At 39.9% G+C, this 19,043-nt stretch overlaps 1 protein-coding gene and 1 pseudogene across 1 annotated transcript in view; both read right to left on the bottom strand.

The window, feature by feature from the left end:
- DYTN (dystrotelin) overlaps positions 1 to 19,043 on the bottom strand; it is a 66,255-nt gene that overhangs the window by 34,909 nt on the left and 12,303 nt on the right. The window contains exons 6-9 of the mRNA XM_032278803.1: positions 14,823 to 14,894; positions 14,405 to 14,568; positions 9,456 to 9,567; positions 7,878 to 8,029 (exon numbers count right to left, since the gene is read on the bottom strand). Of these exons, the coding sequence (XP_032134694.1) occupies positions 7,878 to 8,029; positions 9,456 to 9,567; positions 14,405 to 14,568; positions 14,823 to 14,894 (500 nt within the window). The remainder of the gene's footprint in view (positions 1 to 7,877; positions 8,030 to 9,455; positions 9,568 to 14,404; positions 14,569 to 14,822; positions 14,895 to 19,043) is intronic.
- LOC116551541 lies at positions 1,126 to 7,686 on the bottom strand (annotated as a pseudogene).

Below are 19,043 nucleotides of genomic sequence, written 5' to 3'. Positions count from 1 at the left end.
AGGAAACACTGACTTAAGGTCAAAAAACCCTGGCTCATGCCAGGCGCGGTGGCTCAAGCCTGTAATCCCAGCACTTTGGGAGGCCGAGGCGGGTGGATCACGAGGTCAAGAGATCGAGACCATCCTGGTCAACATGGTGAAACCCTGTCTCTACTAATACAAAACATCAGCTGGGCACGGTGGCACGTGCCTGTAATCCCAGCTACTCAGGAGGTTGAGGCAGAAGAATTGCCTGAACCTGGAAGGCGGAGGTTGCGGTGAGCCGAGATCGCGCCATTGCACTCCAGCCTGGGTAACAAGAGTGAAACTCCGTCTCAAAAAAAAAATACAAAAAACAAACAACAAAAAAAACCCTGGCTCAAAACAGGTCCCTCAGGGGGTGAGGGGCAGGCCAAGTTCATCAATCAAGGACATTTTCCTGGCACCACCCTGGGGAGAGGGGCCTTCACCAACCCACCCTGGGCACAGGGCTCCTGCCATTCAGAACTCTCCCAATAACAAAAGAAGCAAACATACATTTTTTCCCCTTACATAACTTTGCATTTAAATATATTCCCAGAATATGGCAGCATGAGTTCTTATGACAGTTCTTGAGAGTTCAGAAACACTCCAGCACCCTTACTCCTAAAGGAACAAGGGATGCTTTTTTCTCAGTTCCCTAAAAATTTTGAAGTTATAGTGAAAAATGTTATAAAAAGCACTACAGAAATAGAGTGGGGAAAATGCCACTTTACATTCTTCCTTGAAAGGTATTTACAAATTTCATAAGCAATGCCACCTGGCCACAGACCCTTTGCTGTGGGGGGTGCTCAGCTACCTTCATTGTTAGTGAGTCAGGGAGAGGTTTCCTTTTGTCCCCATGATCTTATGTTCCAGCACAGCTCAGATGGCTGTCACAACAGGTTTTCTGTGCCTTTTTTTGGTACAAGAACAGGTACATCATAGGAAATATTTTCTGTGACATGATCTTGCAAATAGCATTAAGAAATCCGGTTGAATTTCAAAGAAAAGATTTGATTAGAGGTGCCTGTTGGAAGTAGAAGCCTTGAGGAAATGAGGGGAAAAAATAATTGTAATTTAAGGAGTCCATTTCATTTGTGATATAGAATAACCACAAAAACAAGTCTATACTGCTGGCTTCGCTTCCCCATAAATGATAACCAGCGTAATATCCACAAGGCCACTCCTGTTTTTTGTGCTTCCCTCCTTCTGGGCTGAATCCTGCAGAGCTGCAATGGGGAAGTTCTCTGTGACCAGGTGGACAGCATGAAGATGCATGTCAATGGTGGCCTCAAATTCCACTTTGAAATTGGTGGTCTTCAACATAGGGCAGGTAAATAGCCTGGAGAAGACCATGTATATAGGGACAGAGAGGCCCCTACAAATGTCCCCATGGGCCATCTGAATATTCAGAATCTCTGTGGCATTGTGGACGTAGCTTTTTGTACACTCACAGGTATCCACATGAACCAGCTATAGCTCCACACCTTTCTACCACCAGCTCTCCTGTTAGCAGCTGCACAATGGCACAGTTCATTGAGTTGAGATGTCCTCGGATAAGAAATCTGGAAGCAAGACTCTCTCTCTGATGTTATTTAAGGTTGCAGGTGTAATCTGTGAAGTCCACAGGACTTGGAGTCAACATGCCCTTCTGAGGAGCAGAGTGGATGGTAAATTGACCGGCCTTTGTCAAGTCCTTGGTCAACAGAGACCACCTCATGTCACAGCACGATGTGTACTGAATACCTGATAATACATCTCATACAGAACTTTGTTACCCTTCACATACATAGAGAAGAAATGCAAAATAAATTTCTGTTCTGCCATGGGGAAATTTCCCTGGCTTCATCCTTTCTATGATGCTGTTGATAATCTGGATAGGTTTAATGGAATTATAAAAAATTTCAAACATGCCCACGCTTTTGGCACTGAGCTGGGAGATTACAGTTCCTTCCATTGTCAAAGACACTCCTTGACGCAAAACTGAATCCTTGCAAGATAAGACCACTACACTGGAGAGCATTTCTCCAGCATGAGAAACTATTCACTCTTTCACCCTGATGTCCAGGGAGGTCCCTATTTTGAATTCTTCACAGAAGCCAACACTTCTGACCTCACATCAAGTTTTTCTTATCAATTTTCAGGGAGCTTTTGTATAGCATCATTTGTCTTATTAATGAAAACATTTTTCTAAGTCTAGGGCTTATTTTTTATTTTGTTTATAATATCATTTACCATAGCAAAATGTTTAAAATTGCATGCTATCATAGATATCTGTCTATTCCTTCATGACTTTTTGTTTTTGTGTCTTTGTTAGGAAGGTTTCCTCCAAGCAGATTTTCTGTTTTCTAATATTTATTTTAAATTATTTTTATATTTAAATTTCAATTAATTTTGAATTTATTTTAGTATGTAGGGCAAAGTAAGGGCCAATTTTCCTTCCAGATGGATAGTCAATTAGGCATTATTTTTATATGAATTGAAATATCACCTTTATCACATATTAGGTTCCCATATATGCTTGGATCAATTATTACATTTTGTATTCTCATCCTTAAACCTACATGTTCATTTCTTTTTTATACTACATTATTTAGTCATAGTAGTTTTATAGTAAGTGTTAATATCTGTTGAAGGATATTAACAGATATTCTTCCACAGATATTCTTAACATCCCTTCTCATTATTCTTCAGTTTCACAATTTTACTATTCTTGCACAACTATTCTTCCAACATACCTTCAAAATTATTTTATCCTATTTAGAAAACATTGTGATTCTATCTGGAAACGCATTTAACTTAAGTACAGTAGATTTTCATTATTCACAGTAGTTATGCTCTATAAGGCCACCATGAACACTGAATTAGGAAATACTGAACCCATTGCTCCCAGAGGAAATACAGGGTTAGGTTAGGTTCCTGCAAACTTATGGCCACAATATTTTTGTCAACCAATCAATGCACAATATTGTCTTATGTGTTTCAATGTAGAGACACTTTTTAAATATATATTGTTGATTAATTAGCATTAAACTCATGGTCAACAGCAATATAAATCATACCTGAATGAAGCTTATTTAACACGTGTTGTTTTTCATCAAGGCACATTATAGCCCTGCTGTGCTTAGGGACACTAGACAGCAATTCAGTACCATGCTTTGGGGCCATTTGCAAAAGTGAAATCACCAATAAAAAGCACAGTTATGCAAAAACCATGACACAAAATAGACATGAAAAGGACTCTTGCTTATAGTATGACGGCTGAAGCAGTAACACAGAGCACTCTCTGGTTTGACCTCAGCTGGGAACATGTGCATCAGGCAACTCAAAATGTTTTGCCAGTCTGCTCATGTATGCAAATAGTGCAAAAGCACTGTGAGTGTTAATTTTAGGGTTACAAATAAATTTTTGCAAACAGGCAAATTTGTAAGTATTGAATTTGTGATTAATGAAAATCAACAATTTTTGGAGCAGGCACATTCTTATGCAAGTCTTCTCATTTAGGAATTTGGTATTTTCTCCTTTTGTTCATGACTTGTTTTCTGTACTCAATGCAATATAATTTTCTTTAATTGGGTCTTGTATCATTTTTGTGAATCTTTTTTGTAGTTTCTTTTAAATATAATTTTACATGTATTTTGAATGAGGTTTTTATAAAATTTCTGGCCAATTATTGCTAGTACAGTGAAGAATTTTGTGTAGTTTTATTTTATTTTTTCATCATCATTTGAAGCCTATTAATTTTAGTAATTTTTGCTAGTTACTTTGGGTTCCTTGGTAATTCACAATTAAATTAGCTACAAGTAGAAGTAATTCTGTCTGTTATTTTTCAGCATTTTAATTTTCTTTTTAATTATATGTTCAAAAATTTCCTAAAATATTTAATAAGAATGATGACATTTGGCACCTAGCTTTCAATTCTGGTTTTGTAAATGAAAGCATTCTCAGTGTAAACTACCATATGTAAAGTAAATAAAACCACATCAAAAGGGAGAAGATTACCATTGTAGATTTTTTGCTGAATCATTGAATGAATTCAATATTATCACTTGGCAATAATCATTGATCTCTTCAAAGATGTTCAGTGCTAGTGTGCCAACTTAATAGATAGCAAAGATATATTTTTTACTATTATTACATTGTGATTGAGTAAAGTTCCACATTCTTTTCTCCTAGATCAGCCACAAATCAGAATTTCTGAACTCATCAAAGTCTAGGCTACACTGAAAATTATTACATAAGACTGTTACTTTGGGGAACAACTCTATTGTACTTGGGGTGGACAGAGTACAACACATTGACAGAGAACCTTAGCTTTGTACAGCCCTTGCAATTCCCTTTCTTCATCTTATCTCTAGAAATACCACTCTGGAAGTAGAGAAGAGAGGTTATCTCAGTTAACGGGTAAAGAGACTGACTCATAGAAAAGTGAAGTGACTTCCTCATGGCCACACATATGGTTAGTTGAGGGCAAAGCTTCTGTCTGTTCCAGATTCAGTCAAACTTCATTACTTTGTTCCAACACTCCTTGACTGTTTCCAGCTACATTCTAAAAGAGCTCATGGCTCACGTTATCTATCCATCCATCAATCCCTCCATCATGTACTATACATTTTATTATTCATTCAGTCTGTCATTCAACAAATATTTATTGAGCATTATCATATTCAGATATTATTGTAGATTCTGGCAGTACAACTGGAAACAACGGACATTCCTCCCCTCATAGAGCTTACATTATAGAGAGGGCACAGCAATAAATAATTAATAAAGTGAGTAAGATACAGGATGTCAGAGGGTGATGAATTGCTTTGAAGAAAATAAAGCCAGCAAGAATAACTGGGAGTGCCAGAGTGAGGACATGGCTGAATGGTAAATGGTTGCCTTCAAGATGAGCCTATGTTAGAGCAAAGACCTCGGTGGGTCTTTGGGAGGTGAGCAGTCAAGCCCTGCAGGGAGGTGATGTAGGGGTACCAATCCCCCGAGGTGGCTGCATGCCTGGTGTGTTCATGGAGCAGCAAGGAGAGCTGTGAGGCTGAAGCAGAACAAGTTGGGAGAGGCGCAGAGGAGGACCAAGAGCTGGTGGGGAACAGGATTTACAGGGCCAGGCTAAAGGCCACTGGAAGGACTGCAGCTTCCTTGGAAGAGGGAAAGCCACAAAAAAGTTTGTGCAGAGGAGTGACATCATCTGGCCAAAATTTGAAAAGGATCACCCTGCCTGTGGCACCAGGAGTAGACCATGTGGAGACCAAGGAGGAAGCAGGGGAACCAGCGAGGAGGTCATGCGACAGTGTGGGGGAAAGGGACCACGGAGGTGGTGGCAGTGGAGATAACGAGACCCACTCCGAGTCGAATCTATGTTGAAGGTGCAAGCAACAAGATTTGCTGATGGATTGACTTTTTGTATGACTTTATGAGCCAAGTGTCGGAGTTACAAAAGGGAGTGAAATCAGATTCCTTGATGGAGCTTTAGCCAAATGAGAAGGCAAATAGTAATCAGATAGTTAAACAAATGTGTAGTTTATTTAAATTCTTTAAAATAAAGATGTAAGCCTTAAGGTTGGGGTAGATCTGCCTTAGTCAAAAGTGGGGCAGAATCAGGGCTGGAACACAGGGACTGTGGCAGAGGAATGAAACTGGAGAGATTAGCACGGTGGACCAAAGGGACCAAGACTAAATAATGCTGCAACTTTTCATTTTTAACCTAAACACAATGGGAAAATGATGGAGGAATTTGATTTAAGGAAGCCATGAGGGTATGGAGGGGATGCGTGTGTAAGAAGTGCTGTCATGTTTGTGTCAAAAATGTGTAAAAGATCAGTCTGGCTTCCGTGGGCAAAAGAAACACATATAATATGGATTGGCTGGGCATGGTGGCTCATGCCTGTAATCCCAGCACTCTGGGAGGCTGAGGTGGAGGGATCACTTGAGGTCAGGAGATCAAGACCACCCTGGCCAATATGGTGAAACCCATCTCTACTAAAAATACAAAAATTAGCTGAGTGTGGTGGCGGGCGCCTGTAATCCCAGCTTCTTGGGACGCTGAGGCAGGAGAACTGCTTGAACCCGGGAGGCAGAGGTTGCAGTGAGCCAAGATGGTGCCATTGCACTCCAGCCTGAGCGTCCACAGCAAGACTTCATCTCAAAAAAAAAAAAAAAAAAAAAAGTGTGGATCTTTGTGATGTAACAATGAGAATGTAGGAATTTAGGTGAGATCTCAAGTATCCAATATATCCAGATGATTAACATTTTATTGTTACTTTCCTAGTGAAAGGTGAAAATAGCTGTCTTTAAAAATAAAGATAAATTGGAACCTGGTATCTTTGTTTTTATTTTTAAATTGAAATTCTATGTGCAAAATTAAAGATACACATCAAGATGATATCCAAATCCTCTAACTTTAATCATATATTGATAACCTGATAGGTAAATGTGACATAATAATAATAGCACCTAATTGTGAAGTCATTGTGTACTTTATTCTTTAAGGAGCCATAAATTAAAATACAACAAACTTTAAAGCAGCAAAATGCCCACAGAAATGGAGGTCTGGGATTGAGATGGAAATTTGCTGCTGGATGTCTGAGAAAAGATTAGAGAATTATAAAAGAAATTAACAAACAAGTCCAATCTTATTTAAACTAATCTATTCTTATACTCCTAGTAGGCAAAGTGAAAGTGAATCAGTATTTCTTTTTCTCAAAAATGTGATGCGGCTAGGCATGGTGGCTTGTGTCTGTAATCTCAACACTTTGGGAGGGCAAGGTGGAAGAATCACTTGAGGCCAGGAGTTTGAGAACCTGCCTGAACAGCATAGTGAGATTCCATCTCTATAAAAAACAAATATAAAAATTCAGCTAGCATGGTGGTGTGTGCCTGGGAGGCTGAGGTGGGAGAATCGCTTAAGCCCAAAAGTCCAAGTTTGCAGTGAGCTATGATCGTTTCACTGCACTTCAGCCTGGGCGACAGAATGAGATCTTGTCTCTAAAAAAGAAAAAAAAAAGTGTTTCTTTCCTGTATCTTCTGCTATTTTAAATTACAAAGAAGTGGCTACTTCAAAAATGAAGGTCACAAAAACCTTTTAGAGGTCATCTTTAGGTGGGTAATCGGGCTTGTGATGGGCAATTACATACACTGGTCAGGGCAGGGTGTGCCCCTCTGGAGCACAATTTGGCATTCCAAATTTTGAGGGTTAACCAAGTTCATAATGTTTTATTCAATGATTTTTCTTGAATGAATTTTCCCTTAATAAAAACACAAACACATTAAGATGAAATGCATGCATAGGGATGTTGACTTTAGAATTTTGGGGGGGCAACATTTGGAAACAGCCAAATGTTCAATAATGTATTGCTCATGAATTGTGGCATTTTCTTATACGGAAGAGATTAAGGCCATTAAAAATAACATTTTGGGAACTAAGAATGAAAAATTAGCATAATCCTGTTTTGATAACACTAAAATGTGAATAGCACTCCTCTGTGAGTGGTGGTAGGCTGTCTTTCTTTTCCGTTTTTTTTTTTTTTAATAAAGTATTAATTCTGAAATAGGCTTCCAAAAGCAAACCAGCAAAAGCTAGGACTATAACAAAGTTATTCAAATATTCTAATATAATCTTCAGTGTCTTTCTGATGGTTTTCATTGTAGAAATAACTCTAAACATCTGGATGGGTCACCAAAAGCCATTGTGGCCTCTTAGTTCTACTTTGAAATTAAAGGCCATTTTTAGAGAAGAAGAATCTCTTAAGTTGATCCCTCACCCCACCTCCTGCCTTGTCTAGGATCTTCAGCATTAGAAAGATTGCTGGCTAGTTAACATAATGCCCAGGCCCTGGGCAGCTGCTCTGTGGGACCAGCTGGTCCTCAAAGACACTCACCTGGCCTGTCCGTGGTGAGCCACATCCTTTGGATTCATCTGGTCCAGCAGGTGCTGCCTTCTCACCACTTCTTTCTTCCTACAGCGCCCCTGAAGAAGGTTGTTTCTGAGGGTCCGGAAGAGAAGCTTCGTATTCTGCATTGCTGACATCTGCTGAAAGGGCCAACATTTTAAAAAAGTATCAGATCAGTCTATGTGTGGTCTTCTTTCCTTACCTGCGTGTGGACAGACCACCATGAAAGTTTTTGGAATTATTTCTCTTAAGTCCTCAGAAAAATAATCTTACTGCTTTCTTATCCCTGAATTTCTTCACATTCTCATACACATAGCATAATTCTTCAAATTAAATACCCCACACTCCCTCAATAAGTCCTCTTCCTTAGAGTAAACCTAGTTATTTGACATTCTACACCTAGAGGAGGGCATCAAAGAGGACCAAGCCTGTGGTTGCTCACGTCTGGGGTTGTGGATGCCTTAGAGAATTGGAAAATAACTCATGGCTTTATCTCCAGTGAAATACTCAGACATTCCATTCTGTATACAATTTCAGTGGATTCACAGGCCACCTGAAATCTATTCATCCACCCCAAGTTAAGAACCTCTACCAAAAGGAGGCAAAGAAGGAATGAGATGTTTGATTTTAAGGGATTCAGCACTTGAAATGTAAAGCATAATAACAAAATGGCCACATGGTGTCACTCTAATATCAACAAATCCAAGATTTAGAACCAGGAAAGTAGATCCTAGGCCTGAGAATCTGAGGACCTGGGTCCACACGGTTTAGTAAGGCAATGCCCACTGGAAATTATTTGGCAAGATTCAGGCACTTGACCTTTGTGCGCCATTCATGTAAAGGAGAGAAGGAGGGAAACTATCCTTGGTGAAGGTAATTAATCAACATCCTTTGCTATTGTGGTTGTCATCTGTGTGAAGAAACTTACTCATGGAATTTAGTAATGAAAAGAAAATGTTCTTTCTGGGAACAATTAGAATGCCTTTTCTTAAAATGTACTATGCTATTTCTCTTCTTACAAAGAACTGAATTCACTTGCTAGGAATTTATAATTTTAAAAAATTTGAAAGGCAGCTGTGAAGGTTTAGTTGTATACTTTTTCAGTCAGCATTGTGATAATTATCTTCCTTTTTTCCTAAAGAAGAAATATTTGAAATTTAGGGTTCAGGAAAAGACATGTTAAAAAAGAAAAATTCTCCAAAAATATGCTAGTAACTAGAAGTCTTATTGCATCATTTTTGCCAAATCAGAGCCCTTCTCTTTTCCATCTGTATCCATTTCCAATTCTCTTCTAACTCTTCACTGACATATTCTAGTCCAGAGTATCTAATCAATTACTTCAGACTCAACTCTGGCCTTTTCTTGTGCCTAAAGCCTTTCATTGAGACAACGTGAAGAAAGCGTACTTGAGATTCAAGGTGGAGTTTGCCACTTGCTCAGTCTTAAATACTGTAACATATGACAGGAGCAGAATCTGTGGTTTCACTGGAGGGCAAGTTTTTTTCACGGCTATTGCTTATACTGAATTGATTAATGAATAGTTTGGTATGCAACATTAAATGTTACCTGTACGCAGTACTCAATGACAGGATGAGACTTCTGATAGGACTTGCTGTGGAGACTAGATAAGAAACACATCTGGCAGATGTCAAAGTTGAGACACTTCAGACAGCGGTACCTGCCAATCAAAATAGAAGCACAGCTTTCGTCACTAGCAGATGAGCAAAAGAAAGAATATCCAGGTAGAGAATGAGCACCCCAAAACATATAGAAGATGTCTGAGCTACCAAATCAGTGTAAAGTTTCTCCCAAATTATAGGATTATTAAATGACTCTAATGCATTTGTTTACTCAAATCTTCATTTATTAATATTTCATATGGCATTATATTCATGCCATATATGCTATGGTATAGAAGTCTGATTTATTTCCCAAAATACTAAGTGCTCTCTATATGCAGGGTGCTGTGTGCTATAACCTTTAGGATAAACCCTTACATCTGCAGCCATGTCATGTGCAGCTGCACAATGCACTCAAACACTTTGAATTTGATAGCTAATTTTAAAAGTAGATTTCAATAACATCAACTTTTGGCTTCTCTTAAACTTTTAAACAATATGATAATATCGGGCCTGCATTCCTGTATGGTATTAGGGAAAATTAAGCCATAGATAACAAATTTAAAAATAAGCATTTGTCGTTTTATAGAAGTCTGTGTGTAGGAAAGATATAAAGTGGAGGAGGGGCGTTCCTCACCACACCCAAGTTTCTTGACTCAGCATTGGAGATTTTTTCTTTATGAGAAATGACAACCTTAAATCCTTTTGCAGTCAGGAGAGGAGAGATTCTTGGGACACTCTGGTTAGGAGGGGTGTCCCATAATACTTGGGAAACTGTTGTGATGTTAGGGGAGACCTAGTGAGACCTAGCAATCATCAGTAACTTTTAAGTATATTTGAGTGGGACCATGTTGTTTGTCTACAAAATAACAGGGAGCTACACATTTTTTCCCGATACTTAAATTCTCTTCTCTAACTGTAGTGTGTATACTATAGAGCTCCATCTTCGTATGGTGACAGCTGGTGAGAACCAGGCGGCAGCTGCTCCTTTTAGACTGAGCTAGCCATAGTCCCTACCTGTCCTATGTCCTTCATGTATACCACTTGCCTTGCCTTTTAAGCATCTGGGTTTTCAACCCCTGTCTTAAAGTTTACAAAAAAGAAATATGACAAGATTCCAGTGCTCTTAAATTTCATATCTTGCTGCAAAACTTTGACATGGAAGGTTGAGGTAATAACTTGCAGAATTAGGCACTGTGTGATTAAGTGCTGAATGAGAGGCGTGGAGAAGCAGGGCTATAGCAGGGAAGCAGAGGGAGAGCCCTATGGGCTGGGGTGGACTGGAAAGTTCTCATGCAAGAAGTGAGACTCCTGCTATGCATGGAAGGTGAGCTGGAGATTAAAGCAAAGGAAATCCCAAGTAGAAAGAATCAGAAGAATAAGATAACGAAGATTGAGATGAATAAGAAGGGTTAAGAGGACACCAGATCTATCGGACCTGCTAATTGCCCTGAAGAACAGTAGGAAAAAAACTTGAAAATTTTCTGAGGCCAAATGGCAGAAGGTCTGATGGTCTGATCAAAGTCATTTAGAGGCAGAGCAAGAGAATGTAAATGCCTCCAGATCAGCCCTCGGCTACCCTTGCTCACTGCTGTACTTCCAACCCAGGCTCCCATGGCAGGCTATTAATACATAGAGTGGGATGGCTATAACAGCGGCTAGCATTTTTGTGCCTGTTCTACGTGCAGGCGGTGTACAGGTGTTGATGCAGTTAATCCCCGTGGAAATTCATTCAGGTATTCTTACAATTACCCTCATTTTGCAGATGAGGAAACTGAATCAAAGAGAGTTTAAGTAACTTGGACAAAGTTATACAACTACTTAGTAAGTAGTAGAAGATTTTGAGTCCCAGGTTACCATCTGAATTGATGGCCTGCCATCTTAACCACTAGAATACATCACCACTCCTCAAGGCAGAGGCTTGAGTTTGAATTCACATGCCACCATCACTACTTATAGTAGTACTAATAGTTGAAATGGAAACTTAAGCTCACTTAAGTTTAGGAGAATGCCTGGTACACAGTAGGTTTTTCAATGAACATTAGTTGAATGAAGTTGGATAAATGACTTAGTTTCTTCAATGAAGGAAAAATGGAGCTAGTAAACCCTATCCTCTTGGCCTTGTAAAATTTTAGAACATTTTAAAAATTGTTCAACATACATAAATGGGAAGACATTCACTTTTTCAATGAAATGTACAACATAGTAAACAATATTTTTAAGGAACATTTGATGAGCCATCCTTGCTGGCTGCCTTATCAAGCATTAACTAGATCCCAAAACACAAGTTTTAACTAGATGGCTGTGATTGACTTGTCTAGGATAATATGCTGCTCTATCCTTAAATTTGTTCATCAGTGCTCTGAAACTACCTCCAAGTATATGAGAATGGTTATTGTGTGGGTAATGAGATTGTTGTTTTTACCAATATAGAACCCAGGATTTCCCCCAATTTCATTTCAACCTTCCATGGCTATTACAGAGCAAAAATGTGACATGTCCTTCTACAAATTCAATCTTGGATTAGGGCTACTCTGTGGTCTTTGCACCTTCTTCTTCTTTAGAAGGCCAAATCTTTGTCCTCTTTCTGTTACGTGCAGATCTGCAAATGCTTCTGCTCTAACATGGCTTTCTTCATCTCTCAAAAAACCAAAGTTACTGGTTGAATTTTTTGAGATCCCAAAACACAAGCTTAAAGTTAGGTTTATTATATATCCAGGCGATTTTTAATAGAATCAGAAGTTTAGAGCTAAAGAAGTCTCAGACATCATTTCATCTAGCCTGCTGTATTTTACAACACACACACGCGCGCACACAAACACACACACACACACACAAACAAAAACAAAAACCTGAGGTCCAGAGAGGTTAAAAGCCTTGCCCAAGTCTCCCAGCTCTTTGTATATTGACACCTGTTTATTGCCTCGGGTGTCTAGGAGGAACTGTGTTTTACATGGAGGCATTTCAAAGAAGTCCTGTTCTCATTCTCAACAAATAGTTAAAGTATGGCATTTCTTGCCCTCTGCCTTTGCCGTTTTTACAGGTGACTTAAGTAAGTCACTCAAACTCTTTGAGACTCAATTTTTGTCATCTATAGAATAGAAACAGTATCTACTTTATGTTACATATAATAATTTTGAAAAAATATCTCTATGTAAAAGCTGTGTTTTATATAATTGCAAAGTTAATCCTGTACCTGATCTAGGGCAGGACTTGTAATTACTCCTTAACTAATACTTGCTTGTTGGTTAAATGATTATAATGTACTCATAACATGGTAAATCATATTCCAATTTCCCCATTGTCCAGTATAAATAATTTATTTTTCATTGTAGTATGAAGATTTCCTTGTTCCTCCTTGCTTGGTTTCCAACAGTCCTGTCCTTTTATATGTTTTATTGTTTAAAGTTCAGTTACTCGGTAGAATTTTCATGACTGAAGTTTCACTATGTCCTGCAAATTCTCTGCAAACCCAATTCATTTTCTCGGCAAAATTAAAATGAGATCTCTGGTTTCTTGGTGTACTAAACAGACCTATTTTATCTCCATGGGGAGCATATTTCAATTCAAGCTTAGCTAGGGTTAGGAAGCATGGGAAAGGAAGAAGAACAAAGTGAGCAGGAGCTGAGGCCTGAGGCCTCTTGTCCCCTTCTCCTTCTGGGCACCCCCAGCTTTGCCTTGTTTTCAGCTGCCTGATGTTCCAGAGCTTTAGTACTTCCACACCCCCAGCCGCTGTTCACTCATTGTGAATAATGGCATCTTCCATACCTGGCCTATACCTGGTGGTTTCTTTCTCTTCTCCCAAGCTATTAATGATAACTCTAATTTTACTTCCCTATGGTTTTATTTACGGGACACTGATAACACTCTTTCTCTAGGATGGGATTTGACTGTTATCCTCAAAGCTATGGAAATATTTGAATCTCACCCCCAAATCTAGCTCTCAAATCTGTCCTTTGCTCCAGGTAGAGAGAAGATCCGGGCTGAGTTGCTCTCATTCATGCTAATCATCCCTGTGAGTCTGAGACTCGTTTGCAGTTGTATGCACAGGGAGGCAGTAGAGCATCATGGCTGCAAAGCAGGGACTCTGGATTTAGGCCACCAGCCTCTGCTGCTTGCTGATCATGTAAGCTATTTAACTTCTCTGCAAATTGGGGAGAATAATACAACCCCTTGTATAGGCTTACAATATATTTTAAATAAAATGACCCATGTGAACTGCTCAGCTTGGCATTTGTCTAACACCTAACAAAATTAGCATTGTTAGGATGATGATGATGATGGATGAATGGTTCCAAAATACTTAAAAGTTGTTTTTGGAACAAAAGACAGGCCAGATGCATTGGCCCACACTTGTAATCCAATGCTTTGGGAGGCTGAAGCAGGAGGATCAGTTAAGATCAGGAGCTGGAGATCAGCCTGGGCAACACAATAAGATCTCATTTCTACAAAAAAATAGAAAATTAGCTGGGCATGGTGGCATGCACCTGTACTCCCAGCTACCCAGGAGGCTGAAGTGGGAGGATGTCTTGAGCTTAGGAGTTCCAAGCTGCAGTGAGCAATGATAGTGCCACTGCCCTCTAACCTGAGTGACAGATAGAGACCTTGCCCCCTCCCCTCAAAAAAAAAGGCAAAATTTATTCCCCTTAGAGGAATAAAATGTCTATTAATCACAGTATGCATCAGTGGAAGAATTTAATATTTCGACCATTATAGAAGATAAAAGACAACTTATTATTAACCAGGATGCCTCTTGCCAAGAAATCATTGAGCCAAAAAAGTCAACTGAATTCCAGATGTGTGAAGAGGACCCCAAAAAGAATCTGAAGGCATGCAGCGCCAACTGTAGACCCATCTGGAGAATGGTAATCCGAGCAATGCTGCTGATGACCGTACCTGAGTCCCGTGATCGGGAAAGTCCTGCAGACCGTGCACCGAACAGGGTGAGTGACCCTGTCAGCAGCTGATAACCGGTGGCAGGTCGGGAGCCACAGGAGGATGGGAGGCTCAGATTGCACCCAAGACAGGAATTTCTCTTCTTTGATTGCTGGGCTCAACACCTGAAAAACAATGACACCCTAAGATGTGTTTTTAGGCATGACTTGGTATTCTCATTTTCTTTTCTGACTCTAATTCTGTCAGCTCTGCTGAAGAGGTTTATCATATGAAAAGCTGGAGGTGAGACTACCTCCTAAATTCAGTTATCTGGGATGCTTTGTGGAGGAATAATAGGTCTGTAATTTAAATCAATCTGCAAACTATTCCAATTCACCGAGTCTGTCCCCAACTCCAGGGAGATTTGCAAGGCACTCACCCCTTGGAAACAGCTGCGGGTGGCACTTTCCACAGAGCACAGAGCACGACTCTCTCCCACGACAGTTGGGATCTGCAAGAGACAACCTCATCTCAGTTGTTACAAAGTGGAGAAATATGTGGCCTCCAGGAGCAGCAGGCCCAAGAGCTGGTGCCCACAGCCATGCAGTCACAAGAGTCTGGCATCTGAGACCAGGTGAATTGTCTCAATCCAAGAAAACAAAAGTAATGTGTGGGTTTTGTACAATGTTTGCATTAAGACAATGAATAAGCAAAGGGGAAGAAGAGGAGAGAAGAGGGTAATGGAAGGAAGTCTGCCAATGGGGTGATAAACTACTTCCTTCTGTTTTACCTCTTGTGATACCAAATTATTTTAACCTTTATTTAAGCCTTTGTTCACCTGTGAAATGCATATCATAATAATACTGTCTTAAAGTTTAGAGTTTTAAAGTATACATACTTCTTTATTTTACTTTAAGTTCTGGGATACACGTGCAGAATGTGCAGGTTTGTTACATAGGCATACATGTGCCATGGTGGTTTGCTGCACCTATCAACCTGTCACCTAGGTTTTAAGCCCTGCATGCATTCGGTACTTGTCCTAATGCCCTCCCTTCTCTTGCCCCCAATCCCCCAACAGGCCCCAGTGTGTGATGTTCCCCTCCCTGTGTCCATGTGTTCTCATTGTTCAGCTCCCACTTATGAGTGAGAACCTGTGGTGTTTGGTTTTCTGTTCCTGTGTTAGTTTGCTGAGAATGATGGCTTTCAGCTTCATCCATGTCCCTGCAAAGGACATGAACTCATTCTTTTTTACAGCTGCATAGTATTCCATGGTATATATGTGCCACATTTTCTTTATCCAGCCTATCACTGATGGGCATTTGGGTTGGTTCCAAGTCTTTGCTATTGTATATATACATATTTCTTAAGACTAGTCAAGTTCAGTAGTGAGAAGTGGGAAAGAGTAGATCCAGGAGTTCAATCTGTAACTGACTGTAAACCATTCTATGGAGATAACTCACTACCTTTGGACAAGCCTAGAGTAGCTTTGAGAAAAACCTTTCTAAACACTTTCATATCATATCATTTTAAGAAATGCCCATCTCTGAGGTAGGGTGGTAATCACTACCCTTCTTTAAAGCAAGGCGTGAAAGGAAAGGAAATCAGTCTGTCAAAGAGGCAGCTGCACTCCCATGTTCACTGCAGCACTCTTCATAACAGCCCTGTTTCTGGAATGATCTAAGTGTTCATTGACAGATGAATGGAATAAAAAAATGTGGCATGTAATATACAATGGAATAACACTCAGCCTTAGGAAAGAAAGGAATCCTGTCATTTGCAACATCATGAACAAACCCAGAGGACAATATGCTAAATGAAATAAGCCAGGCACAGAAAGACAAATACTGCATGATCACACTTACACGTGGAATCTAAAAACACTGAATTCATAGAAACGGAGAGAAGAATAGTGGATGCCAGGGGCTGAGGATAAAGATAAAGGAGAAAATGTTGATTAAAGGGTAGAAACTTTGATAAGATAAATAAATTCGGACTGGGCGCAATGGCTCATGCCTGTAATCCCAGCACTTTGGGAGGCCAAGGCGGGTGGATCACAAGGTCAAGAGATCAAGACCATCCTGGCCAACATCATGAAACCCCGTCTCTGCTAAAAATACAAAAATTAGCTGGGCATGGTGGCATGTGCCTGTAGTCCCAGCTACTTGTGAGGCTGAGGCAGGAGAATCACTTGAACCCAGGAGGCGGAGCTTGCAGTGAGCTGAGATTACACCACTGCACTCCAGCCTGGCTGTAGAGCCAGGCTCCATCTCAAAAAAAAAAAAAAAAAGATGAATAAATTCTGGGGATGTAATTACAGCATGGCAACTAGGAATAGTACCGGTGAAACCCCATCTCTACTAAATATACAAAAACTAGCCAGGCGTGGTGCCAGGTGCCTGTAATCCCAGGTACTCAGGAGGCCGAGGCAGGAGAATTGCTTGAACCTGGGAGGTGGAGGTTGCAGTGAGCCAAGTTTGTGCAACTTCACTCCAACCTAGGTGACAAGAGCAAAACTCCATCTCAAAAAAAAAATTTCTTTTTCACATTTTCCAGTATTGTTTACTTGAAAATAGATACAAGAGCAGATTTGAAGTGTCCTCAAACCTCCCATCCCATAAGATGGTAATGATGGTGGTGACAGATGGATTAATTCATTTGACTGTGGTAGTCATTACATAGTGTATATGTATCTCAAAACATCAAGTTGTATACCTTGAATACACACAGTTTCTGATTATCAATTAAATATTTTTCAAAAATAAGTAAAGCAAGGAGTAATTGAGATTTGATATTTTGCTCCAGGTCAAAAAAGCAATTTAGCAGCAGAATTGGGGTCTCACTCCAGGACTCTTACTCTTTCTTGAGGAGTTTTCATAAAGCTTTGTCACAGCGAACATTACATATATTCCAACGGCTCAATCTGTGTCACCACACTCAGTGGTTTCCACCTTTCTACTACAGTCACCATAAGGCGTTCAATTAAGGCTCTAAGAACCTTTTGTGACTGCCAAGATGGCCAGGGACTTGGCTCTGACACCATCTATATGCACAGATACGTGTACCTGTCACCTCCATTTATTCCCATTTGGTCACGAGTCCTAATTTCACATCTGATGTCTTCTACAGCACAGGCTGTCAGCAGGCATTGCCTGTAAGCTCAGAAGTAATCTCAGAGACCCTCCTGCTGAGTCCATCAACTCGAATAAATGTTCTTCTAATCAGGAAAGTGGCACTCAGAACCTCTTTGCTGACAATTAGCCAGGCAGAAGTCAACAAACATTTGCGTAATAGTGACAAGATGGCTTGTACTTTAAATTGATAATCCTGTCACCAGTCAAATGTAAGTAACTACTTCCTATGTTATATAGCCTTTGTCTGAAAACATAACTCATTACCCATCGTTTGGCTGTGAGTGCTGATGAATTAACTGAACCACTTATTTAGACTGTGTTGCTGATTCAACATTCACCCTCCTCTGATGTCCTTGAGCCCTGGGAAAGGAGTTTTACTTCATTTGTAAAATAAGATGGGTGGATAATGTAGAATGACTCTCACCAGCTCTGTGATTCTAACCTAGTACAAAGAAAATTCACTTCTGTAGTGGGTTTCAACCTACGTTTTTGCCTGTAAGGGTGTGTATAAAACTTTTGCAGATGAATGGCCCAAGTGACTAATTTCTTGCAGGTGTTCTAGGAAGCATTAAACATGGCTAGATGGCACACCGCACAGGCAGATACCACTTGAAATGATAATTACGATGCTTAGGGGAGGATTTGAATCATGTGGTGAGGCCTGGAATTTTCTCTGGGAATCCATTTCTGAGTTCATAATAGCAGTCAATGGGATGATAATTTCTGTGCAAACCTCTGCCTTCCTAAGACCTTCTCAGGAGCATACTAATACCTGGGGTGCGGGTAGGGGCAGAATGCTCCCTGTCCTAGAGATTTTTATTATCATTCTCCTTATCCCTCCCCAGTCCCATCATGACTATCCTCAGTTCAGAATCCTTGGTCCAGACCCAGGAGAAAAATGACAGAAAGTTCCTAGGTCTTTACAGTACAAAACATCTACTTGGGGATTTTGTAGGAGCTGGAAGAATGGAGACATCCTTCAAAATGAGGGTAAGGGTACAATAGGACAACAGCACCTACATGCAAGACAATCTAGAGCCTATTTAATCCATTTGCAGAAGTTCTTGCTTGGTGACATCAATTCATGTCATTTTAACATTAAAAAAAACTTTAAGGAGGTTAAATTCCCTTGCCTAGTAAGAATAAAAGCAAAATCAAATTAACGTGCTCTTAAAGCAGAGGAAATGATTTGAATACTCAGCATGGCACTCCATCTATGCATTCTTTAAATATTTTTGGAGGTCTTTTAGTATCAGGCACTGTTCAAGGCACTGGAGACATAAAGATGAAATAGTCCAGTGGGGAAGCATCTGCTGCAATTTGACAAGTGCTGCACCAAAGTTATGCATAGGAAGCCAAAGAAGCTTTGAGCAAGGAGGTGACAAATGACTGAGTAATATTGAAAGATGAGTAGTGTTTGTCAAGTGAAAGGATAGGCAATGGCCTTGTAGATAGATGGAAATGCAGAAGTCAGGCATGGAGAACTCGGTGCATGTCAGGCACAGTATTTTAATATGTAGGAGTGAAAA

This window comes from Sapajus apella, unplaced genomic scaffold, assembly GCF_009761245.1.
Source record: "Sapajus apella isolate SASKATOON/1434 unplaced genomic scaffold, GSC_monkey_1.0 scaffold10, whole genome shotgun sequence".
NCBI lineage: Eukaryota > Metazoa > Chordata > Mammalia > Primates > Cebidae > Sapajus > Sapajus apella.
This window is presented reverse-complemented; position numbering and strand designations above follow the sequence as displayed.